Source organism: Psilocybe cubensis, chromosome 10 (assembly GCF_017499595.1).
Source record: "Psilocybe cubensis strain MGC-MH-2018 chromosome 10, whole genome shotgun sequence".
Taxonomy (NCBI): domain Eukaryota; kingdom Fungi; phylum Basidiomycota; class Agaricomycetes; order Agaricales; family Agrocybaceae; genus Psilocybe; species Psilocybe cubensis.
This window is the reverse complement of record NC_063008.1, coordinates 167,872-192,018: the sequence shown is the minus strand read 5'-3', so window position 1 is coordinate 192,018 and position 24,147 is coordinate 167,872. Positions and strand designations below refer to the sequence as shown.

General features: G+C 45.6%; 4 protein-coding genes across 4 annotated transcripts; 1 reads left to right on the top strand and 3 right to left on the bottom strand.

The window, feature by feature from the left end:
* Positions 1–929: 929 nt before the first annotated feature.
* On the bottom strand, positions 930–2,520 carry JR316_0010394 (Proline hydroxylase buaE; the record flags this gene model as incomplete). The annotated part of the gene is made up of 7 exons (XM_047896062.1): positions 930–1,040; positions 1,107–1,179; positions 1,238–1,362; positions 1,416–1,645; positions 1,718–1,793; positions 1,862–2,032; positions 2,431–2,520. The coding sequence occupies 7 exons, from the start codon at positions 2,518–2,520 to the stop codon at positions 930–932; spliced, it is 876 nt and encodes a 291-aa protein (XP_047744107.1).
* A 2,382-nt stretch (positions 2,521–4,902) lies between these two features.
* On the top strand, positions 4,903–8,176 carry JR316_0010393 (uncharacterized protein; the record flags this gene model as incomplete). The annotated part of the gene is made up of 4 exons (XM_047896061.1): positions 4,903–5,381; positions 5,431–5,686; positions 6,039–7,916; positions 8,126–8,176. The coding sequence occupies 4 exons, from the start codon at positions 4,903–4,905 to the stop codon at positions 8,174–8,176; spliced, it is 2,664 nt and encodes an 887-aa protein (XP_047744106.1).
* An 8,774-nt stretch (positions 8,177–16,950) lies between these two features.
* On the bottom strand, positions 16,951–18,591 carry JR316_0010392 (uncharacterized protein; the record flags this gene model as incomplete). Its single annotated transcript, XM_047896060.1, has 1 exon — positions 16,951–18,591. The coding sequence occupies one exon, from the start codon at positions 18,589–18,591 to the stop codon at positions 16,951–16,953; it is 1,641 nt and encodes a 546-aa protein (XP_047744105.1).
* A 1,410-nt stretch (positions 18,592–20,001) lies between these two features.
* JR316_0010391 (Ferric reductase transmembrane component 1) lies at positions 20,002–23,301 on the bottom strand (the record flags this gene model as incomplete). Its single annotated transcript, XM_047896059.1, has 10 exons — positions 20,002–20,489; positions 20,607–21,108; positions 21,169–21,337; positions 21,389–21,704; positions 21,760–21,843; positions 21,906–22,216; positions 22,275–22,432; positions 22,691–22,721; positions 22,778–22,960; positions 23,012–23,301. The coding sequence occupies 10 exons, from the start codon at positions 23,299–23,301 to the stop codon at positions 20,002–20,004; spliced, it is 2,532 nt and encodes an 843-aa protein (XP_047744104.1).
* Positions 23,302–24,147: the final 846 nt, after the last annotated feature.

Sequence of the window (24,147 nt, the reverse complement as noted above, 5' to 3'; positions counted from 1 at the left end):
GTGCTCCATTCTCCTTTAGCATATTGTGCGAGAGTCTAATAGAAACGTTAGTGTCATATAATGACTCGGAGCACGTCTAATAGTCATCTTGTGCAGGCGTGAAAACCATTGCTACCTGCCAAAATGTATGCTATACTTTGAGTCCATGGGTAACAAGTTGCTCGTTGTCCATTAGCCCAGATGTCTTCAAACTTGATGTTTGACGTTGTGCAGTCATCCAGCATTAGTTTAAGTATGACTTGATTCTGGGCTGTCAGCCATGCAACGTCAAATGGGTGAATGAAAATGGAGTTCTGTAGAATTCATTTGACTCTAGACGCGAACTCTCATCGGACCTGAATTGAAATTTACGCAGTCTGGTTAAGCTAAGCACCTGGATTCACATGAAAACTAATAATTTGCTGCCAGCCTCTCCATAACGTATTCTCTGGCCTGAACGGCGCCATAATGCCGGTTATTGAGCGCTTGATAAAGTGATCTGATTTTAGGTTTCAAAGTACTTACAGAGATAGGTGAATAGAGTTTAGGTCGCTCTGCGGACCATGTTCCGGGAATGCAGTCGATTACGGTAGATGAGTCCTGTTTCGTAAACAATTTCGACATTATCACTACTGCAACTCGAAGAATCTAGGAACTCACCACACTGCAAAACTAGGAGTATCGGTGCGTCAGGTTATCAATTACTTGTTCGAAAAAAGATCAAACGTGCGTATGGAATGGAATATCTTGCAGGAATCATATCGGATTCGCCTAGGCTCCCTTCCGTTAAAGATGGAGGGATTCGTACGCGGTGTACGGTGCTTTTGATTGTATCGTTTGACCCTGTGAGGAACATGTGCGGCTATCCATAGAAGTTATAATGAACGCCTACATCGCATAAGAAAGTCTCCTGCATTGACGACAATTGATCCAGGAATTGGCGGGACGGGCTACAGGGCATGAAAGTCAGTAGGCGTAATAAGCACCCAATATGTCACAAAAAGTACAATAAAGGTGCCAGAATGTTTGGGGTCCTCTACTTCTAAGCCACCGATAGAGTCCTGTATGAGCATCTGCACGTATGGCGTTACAAGTTATTAAATATCTCTTGGTTAATATGCACGTACCGTCATGGAGCAGAAATCTGTGTGACTGGGGATTCGAGAGGCCTTTTCATCTTGCAACATAGACGCTGGAATGCTTTACAACAAATATGGAAATCATAAAAAGGGACATTTGAAGCGATGAACACGGGTACCTCGGATAATGCAATAGTCTCAGCTGATTGTCGGCTTTAGAGTGATCCTGCAGAAAGTAATGATCCGGCAAATTATACCCTATCGCGAGTGCTTTGAGGATGAGTTTTTCCGTCTCGTAGCAAGTCTTTGATGACGATCAGGGAGATAGGAATTAGCAATGAAAACATTTATTCGTACCCAATAAAAATCCAGACATGCCTCCTTGAAACCTGGAAAGACACCGTCAGGGAACCAGATATTGGGCATCTCTTCGTTGTCTTCCCGACCGCATTCAAAGCTTTCTTTGATATCTCGTATGACACCCGACTCTGCTTGGTTAGATACGTCGTTGGTAGCTCTTGTATGAGCTAATTGGCGACTGGACTCTGACAGTTGTTTCACTTTTTCCCTCCCTGGGGCCGAGTATCCTGAAAATGCCCAGAATCGTAGAGGCGTGAATTGCTGATATAAATGCTATGCGTGTGATAGCTAGGCATTACCTCGATGGTGTGTCCCAGAAGGCGGGTGAGGAGCTAGCTCTTTAACTGCGGGAGGTAGGTCGAATAATTTACGGGACTACTTGTTTTACAATAGGTTTTAGTGACCCCATACGCTATGATAAGCATTACAACGTAGCAACTGACCCATCCAAACATCCCATCTATCTTATCAGCGTCCAAGCCATGGTTTATCAAATAGACAAACCCTATCTCCTGGAATGACTGTAGAATCTCCTTTGCGGCCTTTTCCTTCTGTTCCGCGGGTGAGGTGGGATCAATGAATGGCCCAAAGTCAACGACGGGAACAAGATTAGTCTTTGAATGGGAATTCATGATATTTTAATAAAGTTTAAGAGATTTTGAACAGTGGTAAAAGAAAGGGTAAAGCAAGGTTGACTCAAAGCTGTAGCATTGCTCACATCTACGTTATCAGGTGGGAAAGTTGTGATTAGGTGAAATTAGATTAGATAAGGCCCTGTTCGGTAGCAACTCACGGCGTGAGTTAGTAACTCACGATTTCCATATATAGTATGCATGTACATTTTTGGAAACTGTGACTGATGTGTGACCACGCGCGACCAAATCGAGAGCTTATCGTGAAATTTTGTGTCTCGTTTGTTACCACTCACTACTGTGAACTATTCTACACCATACTGCTTTGCTCTATAACCTCATATGCCTCCAAAGTACCATTGACTAGCATAAAGTGAGACTGCAAGTGCTGCACTCTGCAGCATAGACACCACAGTGGTTAAAACCAGCTTCTGCTGTGGTGTAATGCCTTTACGAGGCTGAGAAGGCATGGAGATAGCGAGGAGATGTGGCAGTCAGATAAGATACTGTCAGATCAGATAATGGACTCGAAGTCACGGAATTGTCACTCTGCTCATGTAATCAAGTCGCGCGATACTATATATGGAAATCGTGAGTTACTAACTCACGCCGTGAGTTGCTACCGAACAGGGCCTAACGTTGCTTGTTGTTGTTGTTGTTGTTGTTGTTGTTGTTGTTTACGAGATTACCAAACAGCCCTCAACAGAGCCGCCCGGTGTGTAGCAGCGGAAGACACCCGAAAATCTCCCCTGTCCTACACAAGTCATTCACAGGGACATGCAGTTGTGCTACGGATGACTTGTTTCCAAGCACCCGGCTCGCTGATTAGCACCTGCGAGACTAGTAAAAAATACGGGTTAAGACAATCAATCTATCTTCCAGGACCCCTTTGGTATCATTTACTTAACTTCCTGCAGCCGCCTTCATCGTAACTGTTACGCAAAGCATGCCAGGCTTTGTTATCATCAGAAGCTCACATGAATGGTTAATCTCAGTTGTGTCTATAGTGGGAAGAACACTGTGGCCAGTGAGACATTCCATTGTGTGTGAAACTTTTGGTCGGCATCCGTACAGGGGCAAATGGGCTGCAGAGAGCTTCCAGACAAGTAATCCCCCCCATAATTTCAGAGGCCGTGGTTGGACATGATCTCACTGAGTAGTGTTAGATTTGAATGAGAAGAACATACCACATTTATAACCGAAATGTCCACTTAAGGCACAATACCCAGTCGAAATGTCCACTGAAGGCACGATACCCAACCGAAATGTCCACTTAAGGCACGATACCCAGTCGAAAAATGCTCAACAAACACAAATTTGAACAAAAAACCTGCCAAAATATCCCGTAAGAGCGCGAGACACAGCTGCCAGCAATGGTGTGTACAAGAATGTGAGCATAATATGAGAGAATTAGAGGAGACGGTGTCAGAAACAACCGTCGTAGCCGATGATGATGGTGGTTGTTGAAGGCTTAGATTAGATAAGATTTTAATGCCAATCTCTCATGCAAAATCCAAATTGATAAGATAGCGCGCTCGAGGCACTATGATTTCAACAAAATAAACGCACTTTGAATGAACAACTTTAGCTAGAACCAAAGAAGTAGGGCTTAGGTAAATTTAAGCTTAATAAAATATATTATGATGTAATTGTTGAGAAAGACAGAATAAGATGAGAACTGATGAGAAGGTTGTATTTCATTTATAAAGTCTATTCTTTGACCTCTTCACTGAGTTAAAATCGAGGAAATGAAACCTTCGCTCCCCTGGCCGCAATCCTCGCCATGTAGATTTTTGTGCCGCCCAAAAGCACCAGCCTTCCATCACCCGCAAATTGCATATTCGCGACGGAGTCTCCGGTGAAGAACTTTCCCAGCAAGGTGCCTTCAGGGGACCAGACGTGCACGCCGTCACCGCAGCCTGCGTAGACGTTCCCCCGGTGTCTGCGTAGGCAAAAACGCGCCGATTAGTAAATGCTTGGGAGGTTATGTCAGCGTCAAACTTATAGCTGATTTGAAGAATTGTAAATACTGAATAAGGTAACGCAATGGAGAACCGTACATCGTGGCGGGTCTAGTCTGGTCCACGTCTGAGATTGAGGTGGCCGCCCCGCTATCTGTTCTGTGGAATCAACCGGTGAATACCTAATTTTGTAAGCAACCATAAGAAGGACATACACAAATACTGATTTTCCATCTGCGCTGAATGCAATGCCGTTGCAGAGATCAAAGTCAGTAGCTACGACTCGCACTGCTCGTGTTAATGGATCTAGTCTGTATACTTGATTTGGCATCAACGGTGTGGGGCGGATGTTGATTTCATTTGGAAGTCTGTAAAATGAGAGTCAGTCGGTTCAGAAAACGATGCTAGATAGCGCTCACGCACGAGACATCACTGAAGAAGATTGCTCCGGACAATGGATGTATCTTGAGGTCATTCATGGAATTAAATTGGAGCCCATAGAAGTTATCCAGGAGCACGGTTACATTATACGGCACATGCGGATTGACGAGCACAACAGACGGTGGCAAATCTCCGAAGCCATCTGTTACTGCAACAAAAGATGATCCAAGAGGTCCTGTACCTCCGTTTATGTACTGGCCTGAACTTGGTAAAATCACCTGTAAGCTCATGAGATTTTATCTTTTTGGGATTCCTTTATTTTTGTCTTGGTAAAATTGAACCCGCCACAGTCAAAAAATCAATCTCTGTTGACTCGATGCCTTATTCTATGAATTCCCGATTTGACTTGGAGTAGATGCGGCAATTGCCGGTCAGATTAGATGATAGACGATGTTTATGTGGCGGTGCCAGCAAGCCTTTCATCGGTATTGAATATTCAACGCCGCCAAAATGCGACTCATCGACCTCCCTCCCGAACTCCTCATTCAAACTTTTTCTTTTCTTCCACCGGCTGATTTACTTTCTTGTCAACTATCATGTACTTTTCTCAACTCGATTGTCCACAATTCTCTTGTTCTGCAGTATGGTGCGGCGTTAGTTGCATCCGGGACAGTCGACAACCCGTGTTCGATATTACCACTTTCCTCCAAGTTGTCAGCGTTGCGAGACGCGGAGCGCGCATGGGCGAAGCTTAGCCCGACATTTACCAAGCGTATCAAGGTGTCGGAGGACCAGTGTGGCGTGTATGACCTCTCTGGAGGCGTGTATCTCCTCAGCAATGCGGCTCGAAGGGAGTTGATGTATCTTCGACTCCCAACCACCAAACAAGAGGCTCGGCAGGCAACCTGGCACGTATTATCGTCGAAGAAAACGATTATCGATATCGGGCTTTGTCTTTTTGAACACGATCTTATTGTGATCGTGAGCACGTACGTCGAGTTTTACTACTATTGTCAACTCAACTGAACCATTGTTTAGTACACCAAGCAGGGCATCGACACCATCTCAGCCACTATACGACATTGAGATGCAGTACCTGCAGTTTTCCACCGGCCTGCCACACCCACGCGCCGTGCACAAAAACGCGCACGTCATGTCCTCCCCTTGGGAGAAGCCCGCTATTGGTATCGAGATCGTCGGCGAGAACCTCGTACTCATTCTTACATTCATCAATCGAGGCCGCACGGACGACCGTGTGTTCATATATGATTGGATGTCCGACGTCGTCAAAGTTGTACGTAACGCTCTTTCTTCTTCTTTCTCATTTTTTGCGTCCCGTGTTGAGGTAGGAAGATGTCTGAGTTCAGAAATGTCCATGCGGGTCAGGATCTCACAGCCGTACTACGGCTTTTGACGATGGGCTTCTTACATCCTTCGCCTGCAGGAAAGTTGCCCAATGAAAGTAAGAGAGAGGCCAGCAACAACCTTGGACGTGCCTTTTCTCTATGGCTCTGACGCGTGCCCTTGCATCATCAATGGTCATATTTGTGCTGGGCCTGACTCTTTCTGAATATTCCCTTTCTCCTCTTTTTCATGTGGCATACAAAACGCCAGCCTCAAGCATTCATTTAAACTCTGTTTTACAGTCGTTTCTCGCCCCGCACCGGTCGTATTCAGGCCTGCTCTTCCTCACACCCAACCTTATCCTCCTCCCTAACACAACCACAAACTCTCTCGACATTTTCCGCATTCCCGAAAAGCCAACCCTCGGCATTCCACAGCCCGTGCTGATCCTGCGTCTTCCTGAGCTTGCCGACGAGAGGGTTATGGGTGGGATCACCTGTCGCGCTGAGCCGAATCCTGTGGGAGAAGGATGGTGGGCAGGCGAGAGGGCACGGAGTGCGGCGAGACTAGTCGCAGCGTCGTCAGAGTCAGCATCCACTACAACTGAACCCGGCGCCACAACAGAATCCCTCCCAACTCGACCATTCCTCCCACCCCCTGCCTCTGCGATTTGCCTCTTCGAGATTCGCGTTCTGGCACTCCGGTTGCACCTCCACCATGGTGCGTGGAACATGGGACTCGAGTTTCGCGACCGGTTCACGTTTGTCGTTAGACGGGAAGGGTTTGTGCGGCTAGTGGAGAAGTGTGGAGAGTTTGGAGAGGGAGAGGATGCTGAAACATCTACTGCAACGACCAACGAACCTACAGCGTCCAATGAACCCCAAAATCAAACCCAGCAACCCGCCCAACAACCTCCTACACAGCGAACACCCCCAACGCTGCCGTACGCATCCTGGGGCCCTCCAATCACGCGCTGGTTCAACTCGGATCGCGTGTCTAGTCGTTGGATCACGGTCTCTGCGGGTGAGAGGCTGGTGAGGATGGAGGATCGGCCAGATAACTGGGTTGGGGAGGGTTTAGGTGGAAATCGAAGGCGAAGGCGGAGGAGTCGTACACCACCAGAAGGTGGCGACGCGAATGCTGATGGAGTGGAGGATGAGGTGGTGGAGGTAGAGGATGAAGAGGATATTGACGAGGACGAGGCAGATGACTTTCCGAGGTTCATGCGGCCGTTTACCGTTGTTGATTTTCGGCCCGAGTTCGTAGAGCGAGTTGCCAAGGTGTACGATGCCGCGGAGGCGAAAGCGAAAGCTGAAGCTGAAGCTAAACGACAGGAAGAAGAAGAAATGGCAAGGAAGAGTGGGGAGGCAGAGGTGGTAGATAAGGGGAAGGGGAAGAGGAAACAGGACGAATCAGGCGAAGAGGAAGATGAGAAGAACGGCAGCAAACCTTTCGTTCGTCATTCTGATTGGATGCCCTTGCGAATGCGGGTGCGCGACGATGACGAGGAGCATGGCGAGGAGGTTGGACACGGTCACGAAGACCACAGTACCCAACAAGATTTGCCAAGTCAGCCGCAATATAGGCAATACAAACGGCGACGGGCAGGGGTGCGTAGTCGTATGGATACTGGCGCTGATGCCGGGGAAGGTGCAGGGACCAGTGCCAGCGTCCAAGCCCATGACAATGCTCTGACGAATGACGAGGAAGAGATAGCAATGGATACATCCGAAGATGAAGGAGAATGGCATACAGCTGACGAAGGCGAGCATGAAGATGGGTATGACTATGCGATCGTCATTGATGACGATTCCGACGATGAGGAGAACCATTACATTATCGGCGGAGTTGGTGAGGACGATGACGAAGACGAGGATCAGTGGACCGACACCGAAGGCGACGGCGAGCACTTTGACGGGGCCATGGGGATGGAGCACACTGGCCTCGCAATTGCCTCTCCATTCATGCACGGCACCCATCAATTTTTCTCTTCCCCACCTTCCCCTGAGATTCACCCGATCCCGCGCATGCGCCTCCTGAGGGGTATGGACACCGTTGAGCCAGCGGATGCATTCGCAGAACATGTGGAGGGCGGACTGCCGTGTGTGCAGGTGGAGAGCGAAAGGGAATGGGGTTTTGATGGTGTGCTGATGGATGAGGAGCGTGTAGTGGGTGTTTATGTGAGTGCCTGTCCCTTTCGAGCGTTTTTATTTTCGACTTCCTTGTTCGATGATCTGCAAGCACTATCATGTTTTCCTATCCCTCGTTCCTTCATGTTTCTACTTCGCTTCATCTTCAACCCGCTGTTTTTTCTCCTTTCTATATTTTGCATGTTCTGTCCGTAATCGCCTGTATTGACGCTAATGTGTTGCCATCTTCTTTTTTGCAGACGAATGAAGACGACCGGATTGAGCAAGTTGAGATCTTGTATTTCGGATGAGCATGGGCGTTTTTGTACGTTGGGGTATTGGCCATTCAATCGATACTATGACATCGCTTTTGATTATATTCAGAGCTATTTAAAGTCAGGGCCAACCCAAAACCTCAACTAGATGTGAATAACTGCGTACACTTTTGTTAACATTGTTAACATGAAGCTTCTTGATGTGGAAGTCTGCGGCTCTGACAGAGCGCGATTAAGAAGTTTAAAAGAAGGAATGCAATTAGAGCTCCAGGTGGAGGCGCCTAATGCATAGCCCCCAGCACTTTGACAGCCCAACACTGAATTCGACTCCGCAGACCTTTACGTCAACGTTCAAGGCGATGACACGTATAGGCGACGCTCAACATGCTCGTCCTTGAAGTCCATATAAGATAGGTGGTTCGCTTCTCTCAATTTCTGGTGATAATCTTTCATGTCTGAAATTGAAGAGCAAAACCTCAATGATAACATAACTGAACCTCCTTCGTACGTCAAATTAATGGCCGTGTATCCGATTCCAAGCTTATTCCCCTCAGACCTGAAGTCAGGGACATCAGTCATTTTATGATAGATGAGCCTAGTTCTAGACAAGGGGTCACCGTGAATGTCTGGAGGGTGTCCAATACCCTTTTAATCCTCGGACTAGGAATTGGAAAAACAGTCGCCGCATTACAAGGACAGACAATCGCACCGACTATCCTTGACTGGGTCCTTGGGGTCATTTGGGCAATTGTGTAAGACAGACTATAGCTATTTCGTTTGTGGCGGCGTCCTTGAATGCTTACAATGTTCCAGTGCTTATTGGGTTTCTGCATTTGAGACCGAATCTCCAGAATCGTGTTCTTGGCTTTTAAAGCATAATCCCCGCTTATCGAAAGCGACGTGGTGGGTCATCCTGAACACCTTGAAAATGTCCGCTTTGTTTATGGTGTACTCGGTCCATTGGATAGGTGAGACTCAGAATCTTAAACTGAAATAGCATCAAACCTTCTCACATGTATAAACAACCGTGGAATTCTGGTAGCTGTATCAATACGTATGTGCACGTCCATGAATAAACTGTTGAGCGTTGTACTCACAATTTCACCGACGCCAGGGACGTTCTCTATCCCTGATGGAGGCGGCACGCTCATCACGGTGTTAAGGGTCACAACATTACTTCTCATATGGCTATGGGTCATTTTCATCAACTATATCAGCATGTGGTTCTATGCTGAAGATTTCAATCAAATATTTACTGTTCCAATGTGAGTTTGCTTTGTTGGTTTATGAAGTCAAAGGTATTTTATTACCTGGCTAACAAATGAGTGTTTTTGATACAGAGCTTGCACTATTGTAGCAATTATATACGACATTCGCTGCGGCTACATCTGCGAGTTCTACATAGGTTGGTACAAATTACGAGAGATGATGGAATCCACCAATTATGTTGTAAAGCAAATAGATCCTCCTGGCGCACTAGTCGCAGCGCCGGCTTATTTGAAGGACGCTGCAGTATATGCAGCAATACAGCTACTGGTAGCCTTAGCGGGTTACTATGTAAAGCTTGAGGGTTATTCTGCCCTTAACTTACAGTTTTCACTCATCACATTCTATATTACATGCAGTTGGTGAGTCATGTAAAACGTTTGTTATATAAAATGCTAGTTTTACGACGTGACAAGGGCAATATGTAAATATGTAAGGTCGAAATTGCCAGGGTTCACCGCACTGCTTCCGCAAGACATTCTTCCTGACACCAGCAGGCACGCCGAAGTATGTGTGCTAATTTTAAAAAATCCAACCCAATATATAGCTGTCCAGTGTCATTAGGTCCTACCTTTACCGGACTTTTCTACTCCCTTTTTATAAGTCTGCTGCAAGAAAGGTTTACCATCAAAAGAAAATACATCTGTCGCAATTTGGTAGTGCGTTGAATGCCAGGCCTCTATTTTACTCAAAGATTGATCACACGTGTTGTTATGAAGCTATCCAACTTTTGAAATGACGGAAGAGCAAAACATCTCGGCGGTCATTGTGAATCCATGGAGGGTTTTGAATACGCTCCTCATCTTTGCAGTTGGTACTGCGAAAACTCTTTTAGTGCTTCAAGGACAGTCGGTAGCACCCACTGTCCTTGAATGCATTTTTGGAGTTGCTTGGGCACTTGCGTACGTAGCACAGTATGTCTCATTTTTAGACTATGAAACTGACTGGTTATACCGCAGAGCTTATTGGGTGTCCGCACTTGAGAGTGAATCACCGGATACATGGCCTTGGCTCTTGAAACATAATTCAGGTTTGATGAGAAAAATACAATGGGTCGTCAAATTATCTATCGTTTTTTCTCTGTGTTCTATCCATTGGTTAGGTGAACCCTTTGAAAAAACCCAATCGCTTAACCGGCTGACATATTTGACAACCCTTGATTAGTGGTATGGATATGTAAGTCGTCATACAACGACTCGCGGGGCGACCTCTTTGTTAATGTGCGACTGAATTAACGATTTCTAAAGGTGTGAAGAAATTGGAAGATGCTTCGCTCCGGAGCGTATTAAGCTGGGTGATCGCATTGCTACTTTTTTGCACTTTCATGGCATGGAACATTATCTTCCTTTTCTTATTGGATACCGTGTTGAAATTGATGGGATTGAGGGGGTTCAGTTGATGTGAGTCCAAGTCCTTTAAATGTTTCATAATAAATGAAACTTACAGGGTTGGTCAAAGCGTCCAGGCCTTTAAATTCAATTTGAGCTATGAATTCAGAGGCTGCAAACTATTAGGATTATCTGTCACCTCCTGTAAATGATCGAATCACGTAGTTTATCAAGGCGATGCCAAACTTCAATGTCCTAAATTTAGCATCTCCCCTGCACTACTACGAATATCCGAATTGGACCCTAAAGATCTCAATACTGATGTAGCTTCTACTCTGGGCCAGTAGTCATATAGGTAGACGAATAGTGGTTCCAATGTAGGGGTTCCCCAGGTCCATCGGCTGCCCGATGGCTGCTAAGCTCGGTGCTCCAGGCGGACTACAAGATATGCTTAGAGAACTGACAATATCCAGCGAAATATGGAGAGTTTTCCAGACTCGTCTGACAGTTCCAGTACTAAACATAGAAACATTTGATTCCGCAGACCTTTACGTCAACGACCAAGGACATGACATGCATTAGCGATGCTGACTATTGCTGTCCTTGAAATCCATATAAGATGGCTAATTCACTGCCCTTTTTGTCATTTACGCGTGATTGCGTTCGGAAGTCTCTGTCATATGCCTGCTGTGACACTTCCAGCATAAGCTTCAACCATTTACGATGTCTGAATTTGATGAGCAGAGGAGAGATGTCGATATTTCAAGACCCTTTCTGTATGTAACATCAAGCGTACTCTGTAGCTAATGCAGCACTGACTTGACGCTGGTTCCTCAGGCTTGAACAAAGAATTATCAGCCGTTTGATGACAGATGGATCTAGAGCTAGACGAGGGGTCACTGTGAACATCTGGAGGATATTCAACACTCTCCTTATCATTGCACTGGGTATTTGGAAAACGGTTGCTGCGTTACAAGGAGAGACAATAGCACCAACCATTCTTGACTGGGCTCTCGGTGTCATTTGGGCAATTGTGTATGTACAATGTTAAAATTTGTGATCACGTCCTAGTTTGACGATATTCCTTAGCTCTTATTGGGTCTCTGCATTTGAGGCTGAATCTCCAGAGTCGTGTTCCTGGCTTTTGAAACATAACCCGCGACTAGCAAACGCAGCATGGTTTGTTGTCGTCAATACGTCAAAAGTATTTGCATTGCTCGTGGTATATTCAATCCAATGGCTAGGTGAGCCATAAAAGTACGACGGTAATAACAACATACCCTACTCACGCACACAAAATCGCGCTTTTTCAACAGTTGTATTGATACGTATGTGTTGTGCTTATGAATATTCTCTTGAACAACGCATTGACATTCCGTGCCACTGCAGTGATGTTTTCATCTTCTGATGAAGGCGGTACATCGAATACAGTACTAAGTATCCCGTCAATGCTTCTAATATGGCTAGGAACCATTTTTCTAAATCATATTAGTCTGTGGACCTACGATGAGGACTATAATGCCATGTATACTTTTCCAATGTGAGTTCAATGTCGCCGGTTGAAATTTCCCAAATTGACTCTCATATAGTGTAGCCACAATTGTATCAATTGTATACAACACCCGCTGTGGTTACATCTGCGAAATCTACGTAAACTGGTATGAAGTATTAGAGCAAATGGGCCATCCAGGCACATTGACAGTAGCATCGGCCTTTTTAAAAGATGCTATATTTTACGCAGCCATACAGTTAATATTAGTCTTGTTTGGATACTTTGTAAGGCTTGATCCATTTTCTGCGCTTAACTCCATGTTCTCCCTCATAGTTTTCTGCCTATTTTACCACTAGTGTAACCAATTAGTGACACAACTACGCAAGGCCCAGGTGATTATTAGTGCGAACCACATCAAAAAATTGAGCCTGAAAGGAATCAAAAGGTCAAAAAAGTGAGTACATGTAGAGTTCCATCTCAAGTGGGAATCTGAGAGAACGCGAGACTCACTATTACAAGTACCCAACCGGGGGATTGCGGGGCACCTACACATGTGGTGCTGCTTCCTTTATGGTGCCAGAATCTTACTCCATTCTATATACATGTAACACAGCATGCTTACTCTCTGTCGCCTATATATGATCGAACTATTTAGCATATCAAGGCGATGCGGAATGTGCATGTTCTAAATTTAGTACTTGCCCTCCTATAACATCAGCAAAAGTGCCCGGATCCCCAAATGCCTTGACAAGGCATTTGGAGGCGTCCAAAGGCCCCAATGCCCGAAAGGCATTGTGCGGTTCGTAACGAGAGACTCCAAAGACTGAAAGGCTTCGAATTGTTTATTTAAAGCAAATGTTTTAGGTAGTATTAAATATAGCCAAATCATTTGGTTAAAATTTGAGAGTGTCCGTAACATTTAGGCAACATTTGGAAGTCCCAAAAACATTTGGCAAACATTTGCCAGTATTTAAATGTTTCACACAGTTCACATGGTTCATTATTTAGTGGATCCCTCAGATTATCATAGCAAGTAAAAAGAACTTGTTGCATTAAGAAAACTTATACTACAACATGACTCCAAAAGGTACAGAGAAACGAGAAAGTGGTTAAATAACAAAATGATGCTGAGACGATGTCATCAATAGATGGTAGCCATGAATTATAGGAGCTACTTTGGTTGCATGATGTAAGCAAGATGTGTGTGCAGAAGTGCGCATATACTCACCTAAAAGTTCGGGAACTAGTGAATGATTATATACCAAGCCGGATATCCAGTAGATCTAAGGCAGAAGGAGAACGGTCTATGGAAAGGCAGATACATGGTCAGTTGAGGATAATCTAATCAGAAAGAAAGTGGCAGAATTACCTGTGAGTTAGATTCAGCTATGATATACAAAGACTTAAAGTTGAAAAGTCCAAGCCCAAGTCCCACCAAGCGTCGCCGGAGTAGTGAACATGAGAGTATGTGGAAAGAAAGAAACGGGGGTTGAAAGAGATTATTATGCACAAACAAACAAATATTTGATCTCCGATTTACTCCGATTCACGCTGATCGCATTGTGACTTCGTTGACAGTCGAGAAATTGTACAGACCGGGTGACCAACTGTACAGAATTCTAATTAGAACTAATGTGGCTGTATATCCAGTAAATTTTGGTGTGGATGAATTATTTCATCAGCATTTGAAAGTCCTGTAAACATTTCTCATAACCGAAGTGTAAAACCAAATGTTTTGTGACCTCTTTTAATTTTGTTAAATGATTCCTTCAAGGTTGCACAGTGTACAAATTTTTTTTTGTAAATTGTAGTTACTAGAAATTATTTGGTGCTTGTTTTGTGCTTCAAAAATGTTTGTGGGGCCTCCAAATGACCACCAAATGATTTGAGTGTTCCCAAATGTTGCCCAAATGTTTTGTGTGACATTACTGTGTCACGTAAAACATTGGCATGCCTTATAAGGCTCCCAAGGCATTTGGGGGTCTGGTCACTTTTGCTGATGAAAGATACTGTCAGTGTCATTCAACCTTCCCAACAACTTCCCCGATACCCCACTACAGCACGAGTTCGAATGTCCGATTTAGATCCTGAAGACCAAATTGATCGCGCAGATCTTATCTTGGAGTACGTCTGATATATTTTCAGGTCTTTCTTCAAGACGGATGTTATGTTGTACTTAATTGGACTAAGGTCTTCACCTTTGAGCTCAATTCCGGAAGACCGACCAAGTCCAGCGGTGATTGTGAATCTGTGGAGAGTTTTAAACACGATACTTATCTTGGGGATCGGAATCTCCAAGACTGTCTTGGTTCTGCAAGGACGGTCGATAGCGCCTACTGTCCTTGACTGTGTTCTTGGAGTTTCTTGGGCGCTTATGTACGTCTATTGCTGACAGTGGAGTTTTCCGCCTTATTCCATGCACTGACGATCTAATTCATCATGCAGAGCTTATTGGATATCTGCATATGAGAATGAATGTCCAAATTCATTTCCTTGGTTACTAAAACACAATCCTCATTTATTGAGAATCATACACTGGACCAGTAAATTTGCTTTCAAATCATCAATAATGTTTTTTCTTTGTGGCATTCAATGGATACTAGTAGGTGCGTTATCATCACAGTGGAATATGACGTACCATGGAACAATACATTTACATTTGTTCTATTTCTTATTTCAATAGTGATAATGATAGGTAAGTAAGATGCCCCGTAGGATACCCATCCACAATAGCCTGACCGTGCATTGGCAATGTTTTCACTTTCGAAGTTCACACACATCAGCAAAAGTGCCCGGATCCCCAAATGCCTTGACAAGGCATTTGGAGGCGTCCAAAGGCCCCAATGCCCGAAAGGCATTGTGCGGTTCGTAACGAGAGACTCCAAAGACTGAAAGGCTTCGAATTGTTTATTTAAAGCAAATGTTTTAGGTAGTATTAAATATAGCCAAATCATTTGGTTAAAATTTGAGAGTGTCCGTAACATTTAGGCAACATTTGGAAGTCCCAAAAACATTTGGCAAACATTTGCCAGTATTTAAATGTTTCACACAGTTCATATGGTTCATTATTTAGTGGATCCCTCAGATTATCATAGCAAGTAAAAAGAACTTGTTGCATTAAGAAAACTTATACTACAACATGACTCCAAAAGGTACAGAGAAACGAGAAAGTGGTTAAATAACAAAATGATGCTGAGACGATGTCATCAATAGATGGTAGCCATGAATTATAGGAGCTACTTTGGTTGCATGATGTAAGCAAGATGTGTGTGCAGAAGTGCGCATATACTCACCTAAAAGTTCGGGAACTAGTGAATGATTATATACCAAGCCGGATATCCAGTAGATCTAAGGCAGAAGGAGAACGGTCTATGGAAAGGCAGATACATGGTCAGTTGAGGATAATCTAATCAGAAAGGAAGTGGCAGAATTACCTGTGAGTTAGATTCAGCTATGATATACAAAGACTTAAAGTTGAAAAGTCCAAGCCCAAGTCCCACCAAGCGTCGCCGGAGTAGTGAACATGAGAGTATGTGGAAAGAAAGAAACGGGGGTTGAAAGAGATTATTATGCACAAACAAACAAATATTTGATCTCCGATTCACTCCGATTCACGCTGATCGCATTGTGACTTCGTTGACAGTCGAGAAATTGTACAGACCGGGTGACCAACTGTACAGAATTCTAATTAGAACTAATGTGGCTGTATATCCAGTAAATTTTGGTGTGGATGAATTATTTCATCAGCATTTGAAAGTCCTGTAAACATTTCTCATAACCGAAGTGTAAAACCAAATGTTTTGTGACCTCTTTTAATTTTGTTAAATGATTCCTTCAAGGTTGCACAGTGTACAAATTTTTTTTTGTAAATTGTAGTTACTAGAAATTATTTGGTGCTTGTTTTGTGCTTCAAAAATGTTTGTGGGGCCTCCAAATGACCACCAAATGATTTGAGTGTTCCCAAATGTTGCCCAAATGTTTTGTGTGACATTACTGTGTCACGTAAAACATTGGCATGCCTTATAAGGCTCCCAAGGCATTTGGGGGTCTGGTCACTTTTGCTGATGCAGGTTCAAAGAACGGAGAAAGCGGCACATTAGAAAATCTGTTCTTGTGGGTGTTTGTATTCCTTTTCTGGGGATGGAACCTACTCCTCGAAATAGTTTTTCATGTCGTATTACGCTTTCTTGAAGATGAACCATTCATTACTATCGCACCCGGTACAGCAAATGAGTCGAATGAGGAGAGTGAGGTTGTTCACGTATGGCTGATGTGAGTCGACGAGTTAATTTTGAACTACCACCGCATTTAATTTCTTTCCATATTGCTCATGTCAGACTCTCGATAGTACTGTTCTTGGGATACTTGTCCAAATTTGCGGATGATTTTGAGCTTGAACTCCAGAAATCAGCGCCTGCATTTGCATACTTTAAACAGGCTTCCCTCATTGCCTTGATTCATACGCTATGTGGTATTGTGGGTTCATTTGCTACTATAGTAGTCATACGATGCTGCAGGCACTATTCCATTATATGACACAAGCTTGACCACAGTAACTTACGAACTTAACCTCTTCCGTATATCCAAAGACTTATCTAGGCTTATATGCATGAGATGATCGCTTGTCCGAAAGAACTCGTCATATGAATTTTGACTGTGAAGGTTGTACAACATTGAGAACAGATAAATATATTGTAGGTTAAGAATAAATATCGGTGCATAAATTATAGGTTCTGCCAACGAAGTCCTTCCAATGCACCTTCAACGCTCACACCCAACGAATTAAGTTCCTTTACGACGGCTTCGAGGACAAAGCATCTCAAGAAGAACACACGCTGGATCGGAGCGCCCATCTGAGATCGCCACCTCAGGAACGACAGAAGGTTGCGGTAACTTTCCCCCCAGACTAAAGAGTCATCAGTGAAGACGATGCTGCGTAATGAAGGGAGCAGTAGGCCACCCGTGGGAGTGAGCGACTGGAACGCAGGAAGTAACGTCTTTGACAGTTTCCCTGACAGTCTCATGAGCATGTCCAGCGACGAGGCTCGGCGGAGAAGAGGGAGTAAAGATGGATGAGCGATTGGGAGAGCGAGTTCGAGGGATGTAATGATGGGAATGATTTCTGATAGTCCGGATGCGACTATAGGGAAGAGGGTGTCCCATTGAGTATGGGAGCGTGTGCGAAGATTGATGTAGAATCCCACTGGAGCCTCTTTGTTAGAACCAGGAGAAGCTATTTCGCTGGTCAGGAATATGTTAGAGGTTTGCGCTGCTATTGAGAGGTGGCGTGTCGAAATTGCGGGTATATACGTCGAGTCGTCAATGAATTTTGTGAGAGAGTCAATAAGAAGATCGAGACTTGATCCAGGTATGCAATCGGAGCATGTCAATGTCCAATGACAACTAGGAGGCATTACGAGGTTATCCACTACGAAAGCAATATCAGAAAGAGACCCATCAAGGTTAAGGTTGGTAATTATGGGCACAGTGTACCCATCCTGATCGCCGTTGATTCGGGCAAGTCGTTGTGGTCGATACTGAGAGGGTAATATAGCACCTTGAAGTGATAATTGAGTTAGCTTCGGCATATCCTGAAGGATATCTAACCACTCTAGAGCCGTAGGCGCAATATCGTAGCTGAGATCCACGACCTGTAACGATGTCAGGGATCTCAAGAACCGTGCTGCTCGGAAATCAATCCCACACTCGTTGAGATACAAGCGCCTGAGGTTGGGCGCACATCCACCGAACAATGATACTGGAAGCAGGGCGGGCCGGGAGCCGATCGCGCCAAACGAGCGACAACATGTGATGGAGAGCTTCTCCAGGGAGGGCGCGGGTCTGCTGTCCAGCAGCGCGACAAGGAGGTCCCAGTCCGTGTCCGGGCAGCACAGGGTATAGCTGCGGATCCTGTCCAGACAGTCCATTTGCAGCTTGAGCACCTGTGCATTGCGTGGAGCAAGGGTGGCGTTGTAGGACACGCGAATAGGCAGAGGATGCGATCTACGCAGCATTTCTAAGTTCCATTCGCATGAAGCTTCTTCGAAATCGACAAGGCGTGACCAGAGCCTTTTGAGCGACAGAACGATGGCACGCCAGTCGTGGCATATGTGAGAATAGGAGATGATGGTTCGACGAGGGTTATCCGTTGTGTATTCCCGTTCCGCGGCCAACAGGAATATGTACTCAAGAACGTCTGAGCACAATTGGAGGGCTGGAAGGCGCCGATTGTGTGCCAATTGATGTTGATGGTGATGCTGCGGATGAGGTAATGCGTCTGGATATCCAATCACTGGTGAGAGTTTCGACCGCCTCTTCGAAAATGTGCTAAATCGCACTGGGGAATTGAAAGTAGCGATTGGCATTGGTCGGTTGTGTCACTGAGGCGAGGATAAATTAGGCTATCAAAAGAAGACAGATAACTGGACTAATGACCCACAGAAATGGTACGAGCCTTATACGATATGAAAGCGAGACAGGAGCAGAAATTGACGGTAGATGAGAGAGCAAGAGACACGAATGACGATATACTTCCAGACATTAGCCAGCCCAGCCTGATTCTTAACATGTACACCCGCGCTGGAAAAAACTTGTGCTTACCTGTTTCCAATAAAGACCATGTCGGACACAGGTGATTCCGCACCATGCAAGTTACGCTCGGTGTGGCAAAAAGCACTCTGTAATGCGTGATACGGCCCACGCCAATGCGAGATTTGGAGTTCAAAACAGGGATGTTTCTGGTTTAGGTAGTCGAGTTACACGATTTTCGCCAGGTGATTTGGTCTTAATGTGCCCAGAAGACTTTCATGGTGTGTATGAGATAGAGAGCAGCTGCACCGTGGAGATTCTTCAAAATTGATTAGTGGTGGTCGAAGGCTCTCGCATTCACTTCATCAGCGACTGCGCCAAAAATGGATTTCACATGTCATTCACTGCCCTAGCAGATTTCCTGAATCAACCAGAATGGGACACGAGGACGTATAATGAAACGATATCTAGGCATTTCTGCTCATAAGAACAAGAACGGCTGCTATTAAGCAGCTTCATTAGCCATGGCAAGGGGAAAGATAGGGAGATATAGAACACATAGAAGATGACGAACCTGCGATGCGTTCTAGTTATCACACTCCTATGCACAAGGTGGAACCCCTCTGTGAGAAATCGGGCATATGGCTAAGACTTATACTCTGTCCAGAGTACAAGTAGCCACACCGTCCCAGGACCCAAGCCCACCCGACGAGTTCCGGAACCGGATGCGTCGTACGATCATACCCACAGTGGTTTATCGTCGTGATGTCTTGGAAGGCTGAGTATGAACTATGGCTTAAAAAATTGAAAGAGAGAACCAATTATGTGTGGAAAAGGGAAGCATGAGGTGAATGGGAGGGGGGAGAACAAAGTTTGGTGCAGTTGAAACTTCGGTTCACGCAGGGGTTCGAACGCAGGGCCTGTGACCTTGGTTCTCCCAAGCCGGTCTTCGGCACGGAGGACAAGTTTTGTTTATTGCGTCCGAAGCGCCACTTCGCACCACTGTCTGAACAGGATGAATATACACTCAGAAAAGTCAGCGATGGAGTGAAGCGCTGTCCGGAAGTCATTCATAATAAGTCAATTGAAGCAGTTCGTTCTCAACTTTCTGGAAAACAGATAAATAGCTAAATGAAATCGTTTCGTATTGCATGGTGGCGTATAATTGTACACAAGAGATTGTCAAGTAGGAAATATGGATCGGGAGAGTAGTTGAAGCATTGGAGAACAGGGTATGATCCTCACATTCATAACGTGAAGACTTCAGAGTGGAAACCGATTTTTCCGATCTGAAGTCCACGACCTGACATCTGTAGTCGAGCCACTGCATTTGACGCCTCTCGCGTCAAACTCTGTGGTCCACTGGCACACACCGCGAGACCACCCCCGTTCTCTATCCATGACAACTTGGATCCCAAACTTTCACCAATCTCGGAGTCCGGCTCCGTGACCGCAGACTGTCTCTTCTCAACATCTATGGGCGGCAATTCATCGCCAGTTTCCGACTTCGCCGTAGACGAAAGACGCGGAGGTGTTGTGATATCGGCGAGGATGCGATATACCGAAGGGCGAATAATCGTTACGTCGCAGTTGGGAATGGGAGGAATTGCCTCCGGGTTACACAAACACGTAACGTATATTGAAATGTGAAGTTCTATTGGATTGGCCGACTTGGAGGAAAGCGCGGCCATATTGGCGATATCCATCAGTGCAGGGGCAAACCATTCTATCGATCCTGGATAACATCATGGGATTTGGTAAGAAATTTAAGCATTGAAGAAGCGAAAAGGAGAAATAATATATGCGAGTGCGCATGAGCGCATTCAAGGCACCAAAAAATAAAGATACTCACCGAATGACCGTATACACCATGTGAACTCGATGCGCCTGGTGATCTCGCCGTTCTTGCGCCCCAGCCTGACGCACCGCCCAACAATATCATCAAGTAGCCCTAGCGTAAACGTCACGCCTGTTCCGCCAGCAAATAACAACGCAGTCTCGTAATTTCCGAGATCGACGCTGCACCCACCGTATGGGCCATCGAGCATGACTTGGATGGGCGCCTCAGTCGGTGCAGACTTTTCGCTCTCCTGTTTAGACGAGGGCTTTTCGCAAAGCTCCGCTTGAAGCTCGGCAACTGCCTGCATCGCATATCGGTTGAGCGCCTTGGACCAGTCGCCACACGCTCGGACGCCAAAAGAGACTCCTTGAGGCATCGACGTAATGCAGGATATCTCAGGTGGTGCGGAGAATATGGTGAGGGGATGGGACTCGAAGATCCGGCCCGAGAAGAACACGCGCAGACGAACATGTTGGCCTGCTATCCAACCAGACGTTGAATAAGGAACATGGATCTGCATTTTAGAAAAGATATGTCATTGTGTCGAATTGAACTGTAGAGGTATAGATCATACCAGTGTCATCTGACTGTCTATTGGGACCAGGACGGCGTCCTTAATTCGGTGGCGGAACATTCGCAGTAGGATGTCAAAGCCATAGAAAGCAAGTGGAGGGAATATCCAAGGTGACGCGTAGATCGTGTGATAGCAAATAGTTACGAAAAATGCGATAAATGAGAGCATGCTGCATAATCCATTTAGTGAAACAACGTCGTTACCAATCATATGGACTTACTGTAGAATGTAGAAGACCTCGTAGCAAAAGCGCCTAACGGGTCTAAGCGAGGTTAAAACGATTACGCTCAACAGCCCGAAAGCAGCAATTCCAGAAGTCTCCTTTTGCTGACCGATGATAGGGATGTTGTACTGCAAATGGTTTCGAATCCATAAGGATCCATGCAGAAGGCCTCCGAGAAACATTATTCTCCCGGACCACCGATGGATGAAATTCAGCTTCTCATAACCGTTTCCGGGACCCAAAAGCAGGGAAACGACGGAATTCTTAGTGGCAAACAAAAAAACAACGGGAAATTGCGCGAGCGCGATGAAACCTTTAGACCGATTGAAGTTAGTACATCCATGGCTTTGGGCTAGGAAACGGCCTACCGGCGCGATTCGAGTTGCTGATGAGCGGCGCATCAAGAACAATACATAGCACTACTGTCACCACATAGGCTGTGACGATAACAACTGTAGGCGTGACAAGAGCGTGATGAGATAACCAAAACGTTAGGTTTCGCCAGACAACCTACTTTGTCCGGCATTCAACGCGAATCCAGGCAGAGTCCAATAGAAAAAAGACCCTAGAAGTCCAAATAGCTTCTCAAGCTTAGTGAAAATGGACGTCGATGGCCGCCTCTTCATAGAATGGTCAGCGGCCAGAGCAAGAGCCGAATATTCGACACCGGATAAATCTTCCGATATTCCAAAGAATGTCGAGTACGCGCGACCGTTCTTGATTGATCGCACAAGGTGCGGTAGTGACAGTAAGATAAATCCAGCAAGAACACAAGGCCAGATTATCGAGAACTTTCGTTGCCACTGTGGATCAACAACATATGAGCTACAAAAGGAATTTTAGTCGTTTCATTAAGATGGGCAGAGAAGCAGATATGACAGACTTGTATTGTTGAAATTCAATTGGAATAACGGGAGGAGTCCCTGTATTTGCCATTTTCAACTCTTCCCTGGCCCTTGAGAATGTAGTACCGCCAATAAAAAATCGATAGCGGTAGATGGAGAGCGTTCGAGGACAAGGTTCGCTCTGACCGACTTGGTCCTTTCAGTGTGACTGGTCACGGTGAGAAATTAGTCACGGTCATGACTAAAATAGGCAAGTCAGAAAAACTTTTTGTCCATCCCGACCGTCGACGACCACTCTCATGAATTTTATTGGTATTACATTACGATGGTTTGCTCAGTCGATTGCGAGTAGAAAGAATATCACTAGGACTTAGAGCCTCGTAGCAATTCAATGTGCAGCTGCAGCACTACCATACCGACCAAATAAAGTCTCTCCGACCCCCAAACCAATTACAATAGATAAGATGAAAGCCACTTGATACGTCCTGTAAAATCACTCAGTCCCGTTGACACCGATGAGAGGTATAACCAGTGTCCTTACATCACGACCAACATGAACGCAAACGACAAAGCCATTTGCCCGGCATGCAATATACCTCTTGCAACGTCGTGAGAGAGGATAAATGGAGGGATGTATCGGAAAGGAAGAGCTCGGTTAAGCACTGATTTCTGGGCATCGCTCGTCTTGGCCGAATTAAGTCTATTGCTGGCAATAACTCGACCTCTAATCAGAGAGTCAATAAGGCCAACGTCCTACAGAAAAGTGTATTCACACCTCTGACGCCAGTAACTATCTGCCATGGCTCGAATAGCCGCCAGCCATCTATCAACTAAAGCGAGAAGGAATAGCCCAATGCATGCCCCGACCATCGCCCCTTTACTTTGTGGTACCCATCCAAAAAACCATATGGTATCTCCAGGTGTAAAATGGAGGTATGGTAGCATCATGTGGCCAGCCGTGAGCGACATGGCACCATCCATGCTCATATCCATGCCATTATCTGCTAGGACGAACTTGTTGAGGAGGGAAAGCGCAAAGACTAGCTGCAGAGTGACGGCCGACATGTCGTGCTAGTGGCTAAGAGAAAGCACAATTGTGTCGACGAAACAACCGGAAAAACCCTGCAAACAATGGTACACAACAGGCACGGTCCGTGGCGGTCCACTAGTCTATATCGGGCTTATCAAGTGCCGAAGCATGCCGAATACGTATTTACCGCTTCATCGCACGAATACTTCAGCAACGACGACGAAACCACAAGATACGAAAAATAAATGGGCAACGATGGTCGAGAACCTGTCAAGAGACTCGAAAACAGGATGGCCGAGCATGCCGATGGAGGGGTAGTCCATCCGCACCGCGCCTGATATACTCCGTAGATTCTGATGGACTTCCAGAACTGCCCAGATATGTCGCAAGACGTTGCAACGGTGCTGCGGATAGGTCGCGTTCCCGAGCCATACCCCGAGTCAACAGTACGCGGGGTCCATGAGGAGACTAGCCAACAATAAACATGGAGATAAGCAAAACAAATGTCAAGCCATTGCGACGCCGCCGTAAACGTGAGGTAGAACAGTACAGTTTCGAAGGTGGACACGTTGGTTAGAAGATAGCGTCCCGCAATAAAGAATGTCGGCATGGCTCGGGTGAGCGTATGGAAGGAAATGGTTCGTGAGGACTGCGCTCCCACATAACCTTCCATCGACCCGAGTCCCAGTGAAGAAACAAGATAAATGGAGTGGATAGAACCCAACGCTGGCATAGTTAAGATCACAGATTCGGCCTCCAAGATTTTCAAGCAAGATAGCCTTCATGGAATCACAGAGCCCTTCAATGCGCTACGCGCAGAAAATCCAAGATCTAGAGGGGCGCACGCTCGATGATGTCGAATGATATCAAAAAGCACGGCA